The sequence below is a fragment of the Microcaecilia unicolor genome, chromosome 1 (assembly GCF_901765095.1).
Source record: "Microcaecilia unicolor chromosome 1, aMicUni1.1, whole genome shotgun sequence".
NCBI classification, from domain to species: Eukaryota; Metazoa; Chordata; class Amphibia; order Gymnophiona; family Siphonopidae; genus Microcaecilia; species Microcaecilia unicolor.
Window position 1 is genome coordinate 46,588,986 of NC_044031.1, and position 19,747 is coordinate 46,608,732.

The 19,747-nt window shown below is 47.8% G+C and overlaps 1 protein-coding gene across 1 annotated transcript in view; it reads right to left on the reverse strand.

The window, feature by feature from the left end:
* TBRG4 (transforming growth factor beta regulator 4) overlaps window positions 1-19,747 on the reverse strand; it is a 75,460-nt gene that overhangs the window by 19,847 nt on the left and 35,866 nt on the right. The window contains exon 6 of the mRNA XM_030196850.1: window positions 19,225-19,335. Coding sequence (XP_030052710.1) covers window positions 19,225-19,335 — 111 coding nt within the window. The remainder of the gene's footprint in view (window positions 1-19,224; window positions 19,336-19,747) is intronic.

Consider the following 19,747-nt stretch of genomic DNA (forward strand, 5'->3'; position numbering starts at 1 on the left):
TGCTCACTTTTGCTTGCAATGAGCAGATCATCAACAAAAGCTAAAATGTATGCATATTGTCCATTTGTGCACCTAGTGTACAAACATTTATCTGCTTCACCTTGCTTAAATCCTAAATTTGTCAATATTTCATGCAATTTATCATCCCAACATTCTGCACTTTGCTTTAATCCATAAAGACCTTTGTTTAATTTACACACTAGCTGTCTTTGTTTTGTATTTATGAAACCTGTTGGCTGTTCCATGTACAAGTCTTCAGTTATATCTCCGTGAAGAAATGCTGTTTTCACATCAATGTGTTTGACTTGCATGCCTTTTGAGACTGCAATGCTCAGAAGTGTTCTGATTGTCGTGTGTTTCACTACAGGTGCAAACACTTCATCAAAATCTTCTCCATATTTTTGAAGATATCCCTTTGCCACTAATCTGGCTTTATACCTTTCCACTTTTCCTTGTGCATTCCTTTTTAACTTGAATACCCATTTACATCCTATAGCTTTCTTGCCAGGAGGTAATTTTGTAAGAATCCAAGTATTATTTTTATCCAATGCATCAATTTCTTCTTGTGCAGCTTTATGCCATTCAGCAGCTTCTTCTGCTGGCATTTTCTCAATCTCATCCCATGTTAAGGGCTCTTGAGCTTCTGCTGACTTTGTTAGGTAAGACAGTCTTGGGGGTGGAACACCTTTGTTTTCCCTGGATGAGCGTCTGACAACAGGTTGGTCTGACCTTTCTGCATCCTCTAAATCTGAGAGTCCTTCTCCAATTGATTCCCCTTCTCCAACTGTACTGTCTTCTTCAATGATCCTTTCTGTGTCTGCTTCCTCTGCCTGTTCCTCGTTAGATACAGGTGAGTTGCTTTCAGACATCTGCCTTGGTATGGCATTTATATACACTGGCATGTCTATTATGGTTCTAGTTTCATATTCTGGATGATAAGGCTCATCTGGGATAATCCAGCCTTTATCAACCCTTTTGTTTTCATCAAAATATGTAACATGTCTTATGCCAACAATGCCAGTTTTCAGATTCAAAATTCTATATCCTTTGTGTCCTGGAGCATAGCCAACTAAAATGCCCCTTTCTGTTGTGGAATCCAGCTTATGCCTTCTTTGCTTTGGTACATGAGCATATGCTGTACTTCCAAATGTTCTTATGTGTGACAGGTTTGGCTTCCTACCATGCCATGTCTCATGTGGTGTGCGCTCAGCACCTTTAGTTGGCATTCTGTTTTGTAGGTACACTGCTGTGAGAATGGCTTCCCCCCATAGTCTTTTAGGGAGATTGCTATCTGACAGCATACATCTGGTCATTTCCACAAGTGACCTAAATTTTCTCTCTGCAACAGAATTTTGCTCTGGTGTATAAGCTACTGTTGTGATATGTTGAATGCCTTCTTGTTCTAGAAATGTGCGCATGCTTTGTGAAGTGAACTCACCACCATTGTTGGTCTGAAGAACCTTTGGTTTTCTTTCAAATTTATTGCTCACCATGGCTACGTATTTCTTCAGCATGTCTGTGACTTGACTTTTCTCTTTCAGCAAATAGGCCACACAGTATCTAGAGAAATCATCCAAGAATATTAGCACAAATCTGTTATTTCCCAATGATGGGATATTAAACGGTCCACATAAGTCATTGTGTATTAAGTCCAGCACTTTATTACTCCTATTTCCTGTGTATGCAGGAAATGAGGGTCTCACACCTTTTTGAGTAACACAGTCTATGCATTTCTCCATTTTACCAGCATCTGCACTTATCTGAATGCCAGTGGCTAGTTGCTTACTGTAAAGATCCTGGATCACCTTAGAATCACGATGTCCCAGGCGGCGGTGCCAGATTTCCGGACTACATTTACCATCATTCTTCCTTACTTGCGCCATATGTGAGGCTTCACCTGAAATGTTCAGCTTATAAACATCATTATGCATAAAAGCTTCAGCATACACTTCATCATTTTTAGAGATTGTGCACTTACTGTTTTCAAAATGAATCGCAAATCCCTTCTTATCTAATGTAGATACACTAAGCATATTGCAAACTGCTTGGGGAATATACAAGACATCACTTACAGGAATTTCTTTAACTTCATTAGACACTTTGCATTTTAAGAATCCAATACCTTTTGCTTGGATCTTAGCAGTCCCTGCGTTTGCAGTTTTAAGAATACCTTCCTCTGGACACATTTCCTGAAAGAAATCCTTACAATTGGTTAAATGGCATGTACTCCCTGAATCCAAAATCCAAGTACTTTCATTTGAATTATTATTTACCATAGTCAAAGATTTTTCTGCCATTAGAAAGCCCTTGTGTTTATCTTTGTCCTTCATACATTTCCTGGTTTGAAAATTCTTTAGTTCCATTGGCTTAGGTGAGCTAGAGGGAGTGTTTTGTGTTTCCTTACACCATTTAGATACATGTCCCTCCTTTCCACATGAGTAGCAAATCAGCTTGCCCTTGGGTGGAGTTTTCCCATAGCTCCGCCTTCCTCTGTTCTTTGCCAAGAAATTTGTTTCATTTCTCTCTGACTTGCTTTGAGAACACATCTCCTCAGAATCATTTATTATGCATTCCTGCCTTAGTTTTGATGTTGTCTGTTCAAAAGATTGCCCTTCAATGGCCTCATTTACAGACCTAAAAACATCAAACTTCTTTGATAGTGAGGTAAAAAGAAATGCTCTTTTCAATGCATCACACATGGGAATTCCTGAAAGTTCTAGCTTTTGAAATGAAGACATAAGATGCATAATGTGATCATTACATTTACTTTTATCCCTTAATTTGGTTTCATTCAACTCTGCTAACCAAATTGGTTGCTGCTTTGCATATGTAGTTGCATACATAGTTCTCAGTTTATATAAAATGTCCTTTGGTGTATCTTTTCCCTCCACTAATATGGCTTGTTTCTCTGAGAGAGCTTCCAAAAGCATGCACTTCACATAATAGTTTGCATTGTCCCATTCAGCCATATTTTCAGCTGTTCTGTCTTGGTCTAAGCATATATCTAATCCTTTTGCTCGAAGGAGACATATGAATCTTAGTTCCCACTGCTGATAATTAAACTCAGTTAATCTAGGCACCTTGAGAGAATAGAACAATGGTGAATTTCTTCCCTCAGCCATTTTCTTAGCCTTCTGTCTGCTGTGTGGGGGGAGAGAGAGACAGACTGAATCTTTCCTTTAAAACTTAAGAGAAAAATGTGGCCTTTTTTTCTGCCTGGTAATATTTCTCTTCTTTTTCAATTCCTGGACCCTGGGCCCATAACCCTTTTGTTGGATTATTTGTAGTAAATAATTAGCAGATTTTAGTACACACAGCTTCAGCTTTAGAAATGTTAATTTCTTTCTTCATCTCTCTCTCATTCACCCCTGAATAATTCACTGCTGAGTCACTTTAAAGTTGAAGTAACAAAACATCTGTTTACTCACAGTTTGCAGTTAGATTATAATCAGACAGGCTTATATACATATTACTATACATTTGTATTATCAGCTCCTTCCATGTGCTTAGATGGTAATGGATGCTCACACCACCATAGATCCTCTCAGGTTAGGAGAGATCATGAGCTCCATGTGCTCCATGTGCTGCATCTGCTGCATCTAACCCCCACAGGAAGTTGCATAGCTGTGTGACCTCTCTAAGTAATTCACATCAGAGGTCACAGAGTAATCACAGAGAAATAATAGGTGACAGGCAATGCATGTAAAATACAATTACATTCCAACAAGAACGCCTCCTTGAGATCCAGAACCGTGAGGAACTCCCTCGGCTGAACCGCTGCATCACCAACCGCATGCTCTCCATGCAAAAATGTTGCAATTTGAGACAACGGTTGACCCCGCCTGAGGTCCAGCACCGGCAAAGAGGATCATTCCATTTACCGTATTTTTCGGACTATAAGACGCACTTTTTTCCCCCAAAATTTGGGAGGAAAATGGGGGGTGCGTCTTATAGTCCGAAGGTAGCGTTTTTGGACCTCCGTTCAGTACTTACAGGATTCCATGTTCCCTGGTGGTCTAGTGACGTCGGGGCAGGAAAGAGCCCCCTCTTTCCTGCCCATCGCGCTGCTCTCCGTGCTTCTCAATGCTTTCTGATGGTCTCGGCGATATTCAAAATGGCCGCCGAGATTCTCGGCGGCCATTTTGAATCTCACCGAGACCGTCAGAAAGCATTGAGAAGCACGGAGAGCAGCGCGATGGGCAGGAAAGAGGGGGCTCTTTCCTGCCCCGACGTCACTAGACCACCAGGGAACATGGAATCCTGTAAGTACGGGACGGAGGTCCAAAACCCGGACAAGACGCACCGGAGCACCTAGGTTTTAGAGGAAGGAAAGAGGAAAATTTTTTTTTCCTATTTCCCTCCTCTAAAACCTAGGTGCGTCTTATGGTCCGGTGCGTCTTATAGTCCGAAAAATACGGTACTTTATGGTGCTGAAGAAGAAAGAACGCCCCAGTCTCTGCTCTGGGCGGGGCATGGGTACAACTGACCCTAACAGGCGAAGCCATTGCAGCATCTCCCTGACAACCACCTTGCAGCCTGCAGCACACAGGGAGACGAAGAAATAAATCTGCGACGGGAACAGGAAATTCTAATTTGTACCCTTCTTGAATAAGCTGCAAGACCCACTGTCGTGATTTTGGCCCACTCCTTGTAAAAGAGGGACAACCCCCCACCCCCTAACCTCGGCGATGAATAGACCAAGACACCATCACTGCTAGGGGCAGAGGGGGGTTCTGCTGGCCGACCTGCGGAGGATCAACCCGGCTGCACAGTGAGAAGCAGTAACACACCCCCTCCTACCGTGGTGTCAGGACCACGTTTAGCTAAAATGGCCACTGAAACCACACTAGCCTTCTGCTAGCGTATACCTTAGAGGAAAAGAGAAACAGGGGTGACATGATACAGACGTTCAAATATTTGAAAGGTATTAATCCGCAAATGAACCTATTTCGGAGACGGGAAGGTGGTAGAACAAGAGGACATGAAATGAGATTGAAGGGGGGCAGACTCAGGACTAATGTCAGGAAGTATTTTTTCATGGAGAGGGTGGTGGATATATGGAATGCCCTCCAGCGGGAGGTGGTGGAGATGAAAACGGTAATTTTCACACGAGCGGGATAAACACAAAGGAATCCTGTTGATTGGAATGGAGGAGTATCCTAGTGGTTACTGCAGCGGACTTTGATCCTGGGGAACTGGGTTCGATTCCCACTGCAGCCCCTTGTGACTGTGGGCAAGTCACTTAACCTTCCATTGCCCCAGGTACAAAATAAGTACCTGTATATATGTAAACCACTTTGAATATAATTGTAAAATACCACAGAAAGGCGGTATATCAAGTCCCATTTCCCTTCAAAAGGAATGGATCCGCGGAATCTTAGCAGAGATAAGGTGGCGACACCGGTAATTGGGAAAGAAAACCGGTGTTAGGAAGACTTTTATGGTCTATACCTTGATCGTGACTGAATAGATAGGGACGGGCTGGAGTGTAAATTTTAAGGGGCTTCAACGTTAGCTTCAGAACTTAGTTCAAGAACAGTGCTGGGCAGGCTTCTACGGTCTGTACCCTGAGAAAGGCAAGGACAAATCAAACTCGGGTATACAAATAAAGTATCACATACCATGTAAATGAGTTTATCTTGTTGGGCAGACTGGATGGACCGTACAGGTCTTTACCTGCTGTTATTTACTATGTTACTAAGCCTGAGGGGCACACGCAGTGAGTATGAGAATCCATCTCACCAAAATCCACTGTGGCTGCACATGCGGGCACCGGGCTGGAACATGCTCCTAGACATGATCCCAAAGCTGCTTTCTGCTTGCCACAGTTTCTGCCCAGAAAGGATGTGTTAGGGTGGCTGTTGTAGTTGGCGATTCAATTATTAGGCATGTAGATAGCTAGGTGGCTGGTGGACATGAGGATCGCCTGGTCACTTGCCTGCCTGGTGCGAAGGTGGCAGACCTCACGAATCACCTAGATAGGATTTTAGATAGTACTGGGGAGAAGTTGGCTATCTTGGTACATGTGGGTATGAATGACACAGGAAAATGTGGGAGGGAGGTTCTGGAAGCCAAATTTAGGCTCTTAGGTAGAAAGCTCAAATCCAAAACCTGTAGGGTAGGATTTTCAAAAGTGCTCCCTGTTCCATGCACAGGGCCCAATAGACAGGCAGAGCTCCGGAGTCTTAATGCATGGATGAGGCAGGAAGGAGGGTTTTAGATTTGTAAGGAACTGGGTAACATTCTGGAAAGGGTGAGCCTATATCAGAATGATGGGCTCCACCATAATCAGGGTGGGACCAGGCTGTTGGCATCGGCATTTAAAAAGGAGATGAGAGAATCTTTTAAACTAGAAAATGACAGTCGTTCAAAACAAGATATTTTTCAAAGATATCACCAAAACAGGGAAGACAGGGTATCCCGATAGCGAGGTTGCAAGAGAGATTATAGCAGACCAGGAGGTGTATTTTCAAAGCACTTACACTTACAAAGTTCCACAGGTTACTATAGAACGTTGTATGCTTTGAAAATGAGCCCCCAGGTGTCTTTAAACAAAAAGCAGACAAAAGATTGCAAATTATCACCGTCAACTGTTGAGAAAGATCTAAATATGAATAAACAACATAGTTTGAAGTGTCTATATGTGAATGCCAGAAGCCTAAGAAATAAAATGGGAGAGTTAGAATATACTACACTAAATGAAAAATTAGATATAATAGGCATCTCTGAGACCTGGTGAAAGGAGGATAATCAATGGGACACTGTCATACCGGGGTACAAATTATATCGTAGTGATAGGGTGGATCGAATTGGTGGAGGAGTAGCATTGTATATTAAGGAGAGTCTTGAATCAACTAGATTGAAAATTCTGCAGCATACAAAACACATCTTGGAATCCCTATGAATTGAAATTCCATGTGTAAAGGGGAAAAGAATAGCAATGGAGTGTACTAATGTCCACCTGGCCAGGATGAACAGATAGATGTAGAAATGTTATCAGAAATTAGGGCGGCTAACAAACTGGGGAACACAATAATAATGGGTGATTTCAATTACCATGATATTGACTGGGTAAATGTGACATCAGGGCATACTAGGGAGGTAAAATGCCTTGAAAAAAAAAATCAAGGACTGCTTTATGGAGCAGCTGGTACAGGAGCCAACGAGAGAAGGAAAAATTCTAGACCTGGTCCTTAGTGGAGCACATGATTTGGGGCCACTGGATAACAGTGGAGGAGTGGCCTAGTGGTTAGGGTGGTGGACTTTGGTCCTGAGGAACTGAGTTCCATTCCCACTTCAGGCACAGGCAGCTCCTTGTGACTCTGGGCAAGTCACTTAACCCTCCATTGCCCCAGGTACAAATAAGTACCTGTATATACTATGTAAACCCCACAGAAAGGCAGCATATCAAGTCCCAGTTCCCTTTCCCTATTTGAGATTCTACATGGAATGTTGCTACTATTGGAGATTCTGTTGCTACTATTGGAGATTCTACATGGAATGTCAATGTTGCTATTCCACTAGCAATATTCCATGTAGAAGCCTGCCCTTGCAGCCGCGCAGGCTTCTGTTTCTGTGAGTCTGACGTCCTGCACGTACGTGCAGGACGTCAGACTCACAGAAACAGAAGCCTGCGCGGCTGCAAGGGCAGGCTTCTACATGGACTGTTGCCATTGGAGGAGTAGCCTAGTGGTTAGGGTGGTGGACTTTGGTCCTGGGGAACTGAGGAACTGAGTTCGATTCCCACTTCAGGCACAGGCAGCTCCTTGTGACTCTGGGCAAGTCACTTAACCCTCCATTGCCCCATGTAAGCCGCATTGAGCTGCTGGGAAAGCGTGGGGTACAAATGTAACACAAGTAAAATAGATACTATTGGAGATTCTACATGGAATGTTGCTACTATTGGAGATTCTAGATGGAATGTTGCTACTATTTGAGATTCTACATGGAATGTTAATGTTGCTATTCCACTAGCAATATTCCATGTAGAAGCCTGCCCTTGCAGCCGCGCAGGCTTCTGTTTCTGTGAGTCTGACGTCCTGCACGTACGTGCAGGACGTCAGACTCACAGAAACAGAAGCCTGCGCGGCTGCAAGGGCAGGCTTCTACATGGACTGTTGCCATTGGAGGAGTAGCCTAGTGGTTAGGGTGGTGGACTTTGGTCCTGGGGAACTGAGGAACTGAGTTCGATTCCCACTTCAGGCACAGGCAGCTCCTTGTGACTCTGGGCAACTCTCCATTGCCCCAGGTACAAATAAGTACCTGAATACAATATGTAAGCCGCATTGAGCCTGCCATGAGTGGGAAAGTGCGGGGTACAAATGCAACAAAAATAAAATAAAAATAATATGATCAGATTCGATATCAGCTCTGAAGTAAGTATGCACATGAAATCCAATACTTTAGCATTTAACTTTCGAAAAGGAGACTATGATAAAATGTGAACAGTGAAAAAAAAAAATCTTAAGAGGAGCAGCTGTGAAGGTCAAAAATGTACATCAAGCGTGGATGCTGTTCAATTATACCATCCTGGAAGCCCAGGCCAGTTATATTCCATATATTAAACAAAAAGGAGGAAGGCAGGCCAAGCAACAGCCGGCATGGTTAAAAAGTGAGGTGAAGGAAGCTATTAGAGCTAAAAGAAAATCCTTCAGAAAATGGAAGAAAGAAATCGACTGAAAATAAGAAGAAATAGCATAATGAATGGCAAGTCAACTGCAAAGCGCTGATAAGAAAGGCAAAGAGGAACTTTGAAAAAAAAAAAAAAAAGATCACGTTGGAGGCAAAAACACATAGTAAAAACTTTTTTAGATATATTAAAAGCAAGAAGCCGGCAAAAGAATCAGTTGGACCACTAGATGATCGAGGGGTAAAAGGGGCACTCAGGGAAGACAAACCATAGCGGAGAGATTTGGGAGATACCACTGCCAGAAATGGTATTCAAAGCTGATGAGTCAGAGAAACTGAAAGGGTATGATACATACCTGTAGCAGTTGTTCTCCGAGGACAGCAGGCTGATTGTTCTCACGACTGGGTTGACGTCCGCGGCAGCCCCCACCAACCGGAAGAAGCTTCGCGGGACGGTCGGCACGCAGGCCACGCCCACCGCGCATGCGCGGCCGCCTTCCCGCCCGTGCGCGACCGCTCCCGCCAGTTGAATGACAAGCAATAAAATATGAAACACACAACTCCAAAGGGGAGGAGGGAGGGTAGGTGAGAACAATCAGCCTGCTGTCCTCGGAGAACAACTGCTACAGGTATGTATCATACCCTTTCTCCGAGGACAAGCAGGCTGCTTGTTCTCACGACTGGGGTATCCCTAGCTCTCAGGCTCACTCAAAACAATAACCCAGGTCAATTGAACCTCGCAACGGCGAGGGTACAACAGAAATTGACCTACGAAGAACAACTAACTGAGAGTGCAGCCTGACCAGAATAAATTCGGGTCCTGGAGGGTGGAGTTGGATTTACACCCCAAACAGATTCTGCAACACCGACTGCCCGAACCGACTGTCGCGTCGGGTATCCTGCTGGAGGCAGTAATAAGATGTGAATGTGTGGACAGATGACCACGTCGCAGCCTTGCAGATCTCTTCAATAGTGGCTGACTTCAAGTGGGCCACCGACGCTGCCATGGCTCTGACACTATGAGCCGTGACATGACCCTCAAGAGCCAGCCCAGCCTGGGCGTAAGTGAAGGAAATGCAATCTGCTAGCCAATTAGAGATGGTGCGTTTCCCGACAGCGACCCCTAGCCTGTTAGGGTCGAAAGAAATAAACAATTGGGCGGACTGTCTGTTGGGCTGTGTCCGCTCCAAGTAGAAGGCCAATGCTCTCTTGCAGTCCAATGTGTGCAACTGACGTTCAGCAGGGCGGGTATGCGGCCTGGGGAAGAATGTTGGCAAGACAATTGACTGGTTAAGATGGAACTCCGACACCACCTTCGGCAGGAACTTTGGGTGAGTGCGGAGCACTACTCTGTTGTGATGAAATTTAGTATATGGAGCATGAGCTACTAGGGCTTGAAGCTCACTGACCCTACGAGCTGAAGTAACTGCCACCAAGAAAATGACCTTCCAGGTCAAGTACTTCAGATGGCAGGTATTCAGTGGCTCAAAAGGAGGTTTCATCAGCTGGGTGAGGACGACGTTGAGATCCCATGACACAGTAGGAGGCTTGATAGGGGGCTTTGACAAAAGCAAGCCTCTCATGAATCGAACGACTAAAGGCTCTCCAGAGATGGCTTTACCTTCCACACGATAATGGTAAGCACTAATCGCACTAAGGTGATTCCTTACTGAGTTGGTCTTGAGGCCAGACTCTGATAAGTGCAGAAGGTATTCAAGCAGGTTCTGTGCAGGGCAAGACCGAGGTTCTAGGGCCTTGCTCTCACACCAAACGACAAACCTCCTCCACTTAAAAAAGTAACTCTTTTTAGTGGAATCCTTCCTAGAGGCAAGCAGGACCCGGGAGACACCCTCCGACAGACCCAACGCAGCGAAGTCTACGCCCTCAACATCCAGGCCGTGAGAGCCAGAGACTGAAGGTTGGGGTGCAGTAACGCTCCGTCGTTCTGCGAAATGAGAGTCGGAAAACACTCCAATCTCCACGGTTCTTCTGAGGACAACTCCAGAAGAAGAGGGAACCAGATCTGACGAGGCCAAAAGGGCGCTATCAGAATCATGGTGCCGCGGTCGTGCTTGAGCTTCAGTAAGGTCTTCCCCACCAAAGGTATGGGAGGATAAGCATACAGGAGGCCGGTCCCCCAATGAAGGAGAAAGGCATCTGACGCTAGCCTGCCGTGTGTCTGAAGTCTGGAACAGAACAGAGGCAGCTTGTGGTTGGTCTGAGAGGCGAAAAGATCCATCGAGGGGGTGCCCCACTCTCGGAAGATCTTGCGTACCACTCTGGAATGGAGCGACCACTCGTGCGGTTGCATGACTCTGCTCAGTCTGTCGGCCAGACTGTTGTTTACGCCTGCCAGGTACGTGGCTTGGAGAAGCATGCCGAACCGACACGCCCAACGCCACATACCGACGGCTTCCTGACACAGGGGGCGAGATCCGGTGCCCCCCTGCTTGTTGACGTAATACATTGCAACCTGATTGTCTGTCCGAATTTGGATAATTTGGCAGGACAGCCGATCCCTGAAAGCCTTCAGTGCGTTCCAGATCGCTCGGAGCTCCAGGAGGTTGATCTGCAGATCCTTTTCCTGGAGGGACCACAGACCCTGGGTGTGAAGCCCATCGACATGGGCTCCCCACCCCAGGCGAGATGCATCCGTCGTCAGCACTTTCGTGGGCTGCGGAATTTGGAATGGACGTCCCAGGGTCAAATTGGTCCGTATGGTCCACCAGAGCAGTGAAGTGCGGCAACTGGTGGAGAGGCGGATGACATCCTCTAGATTCCCGGTGGCTTGGAACCACTGGGAAGCTAGGGTCCATTGAGCAGATCTCATGTGAAGACGAGCCATGGGAGTCACATGAACTGTGGAGGCCATATGACCCAGAAGTCTCAACATCTGCCGAGCTGTGATCTGCTGAGACGCTCTGGTCTGCGAAGCCAGGGCCAAGAGATTGGTGGCCCTCGCTTCGGGAAGGTAGGCCTGAGCCGTCTGGGAATTCAGCAGCGCTCCTATGAATTCCAGAGACTGAGTTGGCTGGAGATGGGACTTTGGGTAATTTATCACAAACCCCAGCAGCTCCAGAAGTTGAATAGTGCACTGCATGGACCGGAGGGCTCCGGCCTCCGAGGTGTTCTTGACCAGCCAATCGTCGAGATATGGGAACACGTGCACTCCCAGCTTGCGTAGGTAGGCCGCTACCACCACGAGGCACTTTGTAAACACTCGTGGGGCAGAGGCGAGCCCAAAGGGCAGCACACAATACTGAAAGTGCCGTGCGCCCAGGCGGAATCTGAGATACTGTCTGTGCGCTGGCAGTATCAGGATGTGAGTGTATGCGTCCTTTAAATCCAGGGAACATAGCCAATCGTTTTTCTGAATCATTGGCAGAAGGGTGCCCAAGGAAAGCATCCTGAACTTTTCTTTGACCAGGAATTTGTTCAGGCCTCTCAGGTCTAGGATGGGACGCATCCCCCCTGTTTTCTTTTCCACAAGGAAGTACCTGGAATAGAATCCCTGCCCTTCCTGCCCGGGTGGTACGGGCTCGACCGCATTGGCGCTGAGAAGGGCGGAGAGTTCCTCTGCAAGTACCTGCTTGTGATGGGAGCTGAAAGACTGAGCTCCCGGAGGACAATTTGGAGGCAGGGAGGCCAAATTCAGGGCGTATCCGTACCGCACTATTTGGAGAACCCACTGGTCGGAGGTTATGAGAGGCCACCTTTGGTGAAAGAATTTTAACCTCCCTCCGACCGGCAGGTCGTCCGGTACGGACACTTGTAGGGCGGCTATGTTCCCATGGATCCAGTCAAAAGCCCGTCCCCGGCTTTTGCTGTGGAGGCGCAGGGGGCTGCTTAGGCGCACGCTGTTGACGGGAACGAGCGCGCTGGGGCTGTCCCTGTGCCTGACGAGGCCTTCGGGCCGGCTGGTTGTACCTACGCTTCGCAAAAGAATAGGGTGCAGCCTGCCGAGCCCGGGAAAAACGCCCGCCCGCGGGGGCGGGTGCTGAAGGCGCCCGGTGGGAGAGCTTGTCGAGAGCGGTTTCCCGCTGATGCAGTTGGTCAACCATCTGCTCGACCTTCTCGCCAAAAATATTATCCCCCCGGCAAGGGACGTCAGCCAGTCTCTGCTGGGTGCGGTTGTCCAGGTCAGAGGCGCGCAGCCATGAGAGCCTGCGCATCACTATACCTTGGGCCGCAGCACGAGATGCCACGTCACAGGTGTCAAAAATCCCCCTGGACAGGAACTTTCTGCACGCCTTCAGCTGCCTGACCACCTCCTGATAAGGCCTGGACTGCTCCGGCGGGAGCTTATCGACCAGGTCCGCCAGCTGTTGCACATTGGTCCGCATGTGGATGCTCATATAGAGCAGGTAAGATTGGATGCGGGTCACGAGCATGGAGGATTGGTAGGCCTTCCTCCCAAATGAGTCCAGAGTGCGAGACTCCCGCCCCGGGGGCGCCGAGGCGGTATCCCTCGAACTCCGTGCCCTCTTGAGAGCAGAATCCACGACCGCTGAGTCATGGGGCAACTGGGGCCGCATGAGCTCTGGGTCAGAGTGGATCCTGTACTGGGACTCTGCTTTCTTGGGAATGGTGGGGTTAGTTAGTGGTCGCACCCAGTTCCGAAGCAGCGTCTCCTTCAGGACATTGTGCAGCGGTACCGTGGAGGACTCTCTAGGTGGTGATGGATAGTCGAGGACCTCGAGCATCTCGGCCCTCGGCTCTTCCACAGAGACCACGGGAAAGGGAATGCTTATAGACATATCCCGCACAAAGGAGGCAAAGGAGAGACTCTCAGGAGGTGAGAGCTTCCTCTCCGGTGACGGCGTGGGGTCCGAGGGAAGGCCCGTAGACTCCTCTGAGGAGAAATATCTCGGGTCCTCCTCTTCCCCCCACGAGTCCTCATCCTCGGTATCGGACATTAGCTCATGTAGCTGAGTCCGGTACCGGGCCCGGCTCGACGTCGAGGCACCAAGGTCTCGGTGTCGTCGAGCGGTGGACTCCCGCGCCGGCGGGGACGGAGCTCCCTCCATCGACGTCGACTCCACCTGCGTGGCGGTCGAGACCGGCACCGCAAGCGGCGGCGGTGTCGACAGCCCCGGCGCCAGGCTAGAGCTCGCCGGCGCCACAGTCATCGGCGCCGGGGGCGCAAGCACCCCCGACGCCGGCACAGCCTGGCGCATCAGCCCTTCCAGGATCCCCGGAAGGATGGCTCTGAGGCACTCGTCCAGGCCCGCTGCCGGGAAAGGCGGTGGGGCCGGTAAGGGTGTCGGTGCCAGAAGCTGCTGGGGGCCAGGAGACGGCACCGAGGTGCCGGAACCCCGACGCGTCGGTACCTCCACCACCGACGGAGATCTCTCCTCTCTGCGATGACGCTTCGGCGTCGACTCCTCTTCAGGGTGCACCGAGGGCTCCCGGTGACGGCGCTTCTTATCTTTTTTCCGGTGCACGTCACCGGCGCCGGAGGGCATGGAGGAGGAGGAGGTCGATCCCCCTCGGTCTCGAGGTACCGGGTCCGACAGGGTTCGGTCCCGTGGCTCACGAGTTGAGGGAGTGACCGGGGCCGACTGCCCACGCGGCCTCTCAACTCCACTCTCACCGGCGGACCGGCGGGCCAACGGGACCTGTTCTCCTGGGGTCGCTGCCATCGGTGCCGATGTCTCGGGCATCGATACCGGTACCGAAGAACCGGCCTTCGATACCGATGCCGTCGAGGTCGACGTCGAGGGGCCGGCGCAAGTTCCAAAAAGACGGTCCCGCAGAACTTGCCTCGCAACCTGAGTCCGTTTCCGGAGACCGAGACACAAAGCGCACGACTTGAGATTGTGCTCCGGCCCGAGGCACTGGAGGCACCAAGCGTGGGTGTCGGTCTGCGAGATCGGCCGGCCGCAGCGACCACACTTCTTAAATCCACTCGGGACCTTCGAGGACATCGACGGAAAAATCGCGTCGGCGAAGTCAAAGTCGGCAATGGTGGCTAAAATCACACCACGAAAAAATCAACCGACCGAGCAGCCACTAGGCCGCAACGTGGCGTCCCCGCTAGAAAGCGAGGGAAAAAGGGGAGCGCGTGCTCCACACGCGCAAAAAATTTCTTTTTTTTTTTTTTTTTTTTTTTCTTTAACACAATACAAACAAAAACAGAGGGAACCGAACGGTCCAAGCGACGATCCGCGTAAACGCGGTCGAAAATCCGGCGGCTGAACAGAGAGAGAGGCAAACGCACCACTCTCTCAGTCGCGGAAAAAAAGTAACTGGCGGGAGCGGTCGCGCACGGGCGGGAAGGCGGCCGCGCATGCGCGGTGGGCGTGGCCTGCGTGCCGACCGTCCCGCGAAGCTTCTTCCGGTTGGTGGGGGCTGCCGCGGACGTCAACCCAGTCGTGAGAACAAGCAGCCTGCTTGTCCTCGGAGAATTAAATTTCTATAAAACTGGAAGAAGGGTGCAATTTGACAAACTGAAGAGTAGTGGCTAGGGCTCTTCAGCTTGGAGAAAAGACGGATGAGGGGAGATATGATAGGAGGTCTATAAAATAATGAGTGGAGTGGACTGGGTAAATGTGAATTGCTCGTTTACTCTTTCCAAAAATACTAGGACTAGAGACGCAATGAAGCTAAAAGTAGGAAATTTAAACAAATCAGAGAAAATACTTCTTCACTCAACGTGTAATTAAACTCTGGAATTTGTTGCCAGAAAATGTGGTAAAAGCAGTTGGCTTAGCAGGGTTTTAAAAAGGTTTGGACAGCTTCCTAAAAGAAAAGTCCATAAGCCATTATTAAGATGGACTTGGGGAAAATCCACGGCTTATTTCAAAGATAAGCAGCATGAAATTTATTGTACTGTTTTGGGATCTTGCCAGGTACTTGTAAACTAGATTGGACACTGTTGGAAACAGGATGCTGGGCTTGATGGACCTTCGGTCTGTCCCAGTATGGCAACACTTACATTTCACTAACCCCGCTACCATACAATTTGACAGTGCAGGAAACTCGCTATGGGAGCCGGCAACCCCAGAATTGAAAGACACACTCACCCAGTGCTCTTAAGTTCCAGCTGGCGTCCAGGGAAGAACCATACTATGTACAGTTCACATCCCACCTCATTCTCCCATAAAACAGCCAAACAGCACTCAAAGCATGATTGCTCATCAGGCAGAGAGAAACCTCTGACTGCCACACTTTTTTAAGTCCTTCTTCGTCTTAAAAAAAAAAAAGAAGAGGTGGTGAGGAAGGAGGTGGTGGCACAGGGCTGGAGAGTCTGGGCTTGGGGAGGGGCAGGTGTACCCCCTAAAGTTTGCCCCATTCAGCCTAAGCACCCCCAAGCTACACTGAACCAGAAAAGCGGAACAGGAGCCAGTGACAGAAGAACACAGGGGCTGGGTAGAGACCGTCCATCCGCCTGCTGGAGACACTGAATGCCTTAGGAGCAACCTGTCCAATAAAGACAAAGTTCAATCAGTGCTCTCTATTTCCACCTGTTGGTAGATGGTCACAATCCACATGTCTCTGGATTCATCTGTTGCTGACACTAAGGAAGAACCCATTTGAAGGACAGCCCTAGGAAATGCAAAGATCTGGATTGCTATCTGCTGGATTAGCAACACACCAATTATGTGGGCCTGAACAAAAGGCTGCTCAGTTCACTCACAATCTGACCCACTTAGGGCTGGAAACTATCTGCAAATATGAAGCTAATATTCTCAGATAATTCTGAAGAGCTCTGCACTGTAACAACAGTGCCCCATACCCACCAATGCAAGGGTGGAAAAACATCAGGCATCCTAAGATTTGGCTCCTGCTGACCAGCCAGGCACAGTTCCTGTGACAGGCTTGAGAGGCTGGAAGGAAAGAAATTAGAAGACAGAGGCCCCTAAGAGAGAAACTTCACTGGCTCCCACTTAAGGAATGCATTGTGTTCAAGATCTGCACGATTGTACACAAAATCATCCACGCAGACGCCTCCAACCTACATGCTAAACTTCGTGGACCTACCTCCCAGAAACGCCACAAGATCATCCCGCAAATTTCTCAATCTGCACTTCCCCAGCTGTAAAGATCTAAAATACAAGCTGATGCATGCCACTACCTTCTCCTACATGAGCACGCAGGAATGCATTACCTACAGACCTGAAAACAATCGACGAAATAACTAACTTTCGCAAATCTCTGAAGACATATTTCTTCAGAGGCCTACAAAGAGAACATATAGCCTCAATAATCCACCTCACCAACCTACCCAGTTATGAAAGTCCACCTTCTACACCATATTCACTTCCTTCTTTCTTCCCTTACTTAATCCCTGCACATTACTAATTGTATCTGATATCCTGAAATGACAATGTCATAACTAAACTATGTAAGCCACATTGAGCCTGCAAATAGGTGGGAAAATGTGGGATACAAATGCAATAAATAAATAAATAAAAGATAATAAAAATTTCAAAAATAATAATAGTTTAGAAAGTTGAATTGTAACTTATATTATCAATTACTTTCCCTGGCTGAGAGGCCATACTTAGACCTACAATGTTCCATAGTAACCTATGGAACTTTGTAAGTCTAAGTGCTTTGAAAACGAGCCCCGAGGTGTGTTAAATATATATAGAAAAAGTAGGACAAATGAAAATAAGATGAGCCATGCTGTTCAGACCAAAAGGCTATGAAGCTCAATTTTCTCTTCCTGACAGTAGCCAATCCAGATCATGAATACCCAAGCAGGACCCCAACAAGAAGACCCCGTTCCCTACCAGGAATAAGCCATGAGTGTGGAGGTCTGATGCCGAGCATCTCCACTGGAGACAAGTAGTAATGAGTTTATATTAGAGCAGGCACGAAGTAGGACAGATATTAGGCAGAACTCCGGTGGGGGGGGCAATGGCTTCAAATGGGTTTATTTTAAACATCAGTTATTCTGTAACAGCAACTAGCACCAAAACCAAACTGTTACCAAAATTCTTAATACTATGCTCAATAATTAGAATTAATCAAGGGGTAAAGGGTCATGGATTTGATATACCGCCTTTCTGTGGTACAACCAAAGTGATTTACATATGTAACATAAGCTTCGAAGGAATGGATCCACAGAAGCTTAGCTGAAATTGGGTGGCAGGGGGAAGAGGGGTTGGTGGTTGAGAGGCTAGGATGGGGGAGGGCAGACTTTTATACGGGGTCTGTGCCGGAGCCGGTGATGGGAGGCGGGACTGGTGGTTGGGAGGCGGGAAATACTGCTGCACAGATTTATACAGTCTGTGCCCTGAAAAAGACAGGTACAAATCAAGGTAAGGCATACACATATGAGTTTATCGTGGGCAGACTACATGGACCGTGCAGGTCTTTTTCTGCCGTCATCTACTATGTTACTATGTTACTATATGTATTATATGCAGGTACTTTCTCTGTCCTTAGTGGGCTCACATTCTAAGTAACCCAAGGACCTTTTTCACCTTTAATTGGCAAATGTGTTTTTGAATAATATCTGTGAACTGCTAATTGCTGGGAATAGTTTTAAGAATTTGGGCAACGATTAGTTTTACCAATACCATGACACTAATGAACCTCACTCCTAATCCTGAGGATGCTGGTTATGACCTTAATCTTTCAAGTTTACCGCTAGTGTTCTCCTTAATCCTTGCACAGTACCAAAGACAGCTTCCTTCTGAAGCGCAAAGGATGTAACTTATCAAGGTCCACTTGGAGGGGTTTTTTTTGTTTGTTTGTTTTATATCAGACCAGTAGAACCCAAACAACCAGGAATGTTTTTGTATCTTTCTGCCTCATGTTAGGAAGGTGCTTGTTAATTGTGATCTGTAATTTTTTATTTTATTTTTGTTACATTTGTACCCCACGCTTTTCCACTCATGGCAGGCTCAATGCCGCTTACATGGGGCAATGGAGGGTTAAGTGACTTGCCCAGAGTCACAAGGAGCTGCCTGTGCCTGAAGTGGGAATTGAACTCAGTTCCTCAGGACCAAAGCCCACCACCCTAACCACTAGGCCACTCCTAGAGAGATATCAGTCCGAATTGGTTTAGGGATGGTCCCTCCTGGCTCCCTGATCTTACGAGTTTATTAAAGCTACGTTTCCGCTATGCCTGAAGTTTAACCTTTGAATTTACACTGTAACAAAGTGTAAGTTTTGGGGTGCTTTGGTAGGGGGTTTAGTTCTCCTTTGGCAATGTTCATGATGTAATTGTGCTCCCGGTGGAGTTGGAAGGTACTGCATTAAACAATCTCCCTTTTACGTGTTCCCAACCTGAACCAGGAGGCCAAGGAAGACCATGCCCGGTTCATGAGCTCTAACATGGCACCTGGGTCCCAGCCAAAAGGGTTAAGGGCAGGCTGCAGAAATGACCATAATTGCTGACCAGCTGTGCTTTGCTTTTTCCATGAACTGTGGACTGTTACAAGATTACTAGACTCCCCATCCCTGTGAATGCAGCAAAGAAAACTCCTCTGACTTCTTCCTATACCCACTCTCCACCCCCACCCCCTCCACTTCTCCTGAGGGGGCTCTGGCCGATGACCTGCCTGCACCTTAGTGCGGGCCCCCCCTCAGAACGTGCACACACACTGTGAAGGGGTTGCGCTACTGAGCCCATATCTTTACCAGCTCATAGAAGACCTCTCCTTGGCTGAACTGGAAATTCAGGCGTGCAAACGCCAGCACGATATTACACAGCTGGAGGAAGGTGAACTTCTCAGCATTATCCACAGTATACTAAAAAACAGAAAAAGAGTACAAAGATTATAGACAAAAGGGTAAGACAAAACTATTTCAGCTAAAGATTACATCTTAAACGAGAATCTAAATGATTCCATCCAATACTAACTAATGAATAGTCCACATGCAAATCAAAACTGTCTTTCTATCACTCTGTAACCTTGAACAGTAATCCAGATAACTAAGTAATAAACAGTAAAATAAAATACTGATTAATAATTGCAACCAGTACTATCAAACATATACACGGCAAGTGACCGACTCACCTGCAAATGTGCAGTACAGACTTCCCTCTCTATCCCGTCCTCGCGTCAAGACGTCAGAGGGCGGAACAGAGAGGGAAACGGAGTCGGACGCCGCCTGGAAACGAACATCGCGCGAACCAACCTCCACCCTCCCCGCCGCCCTC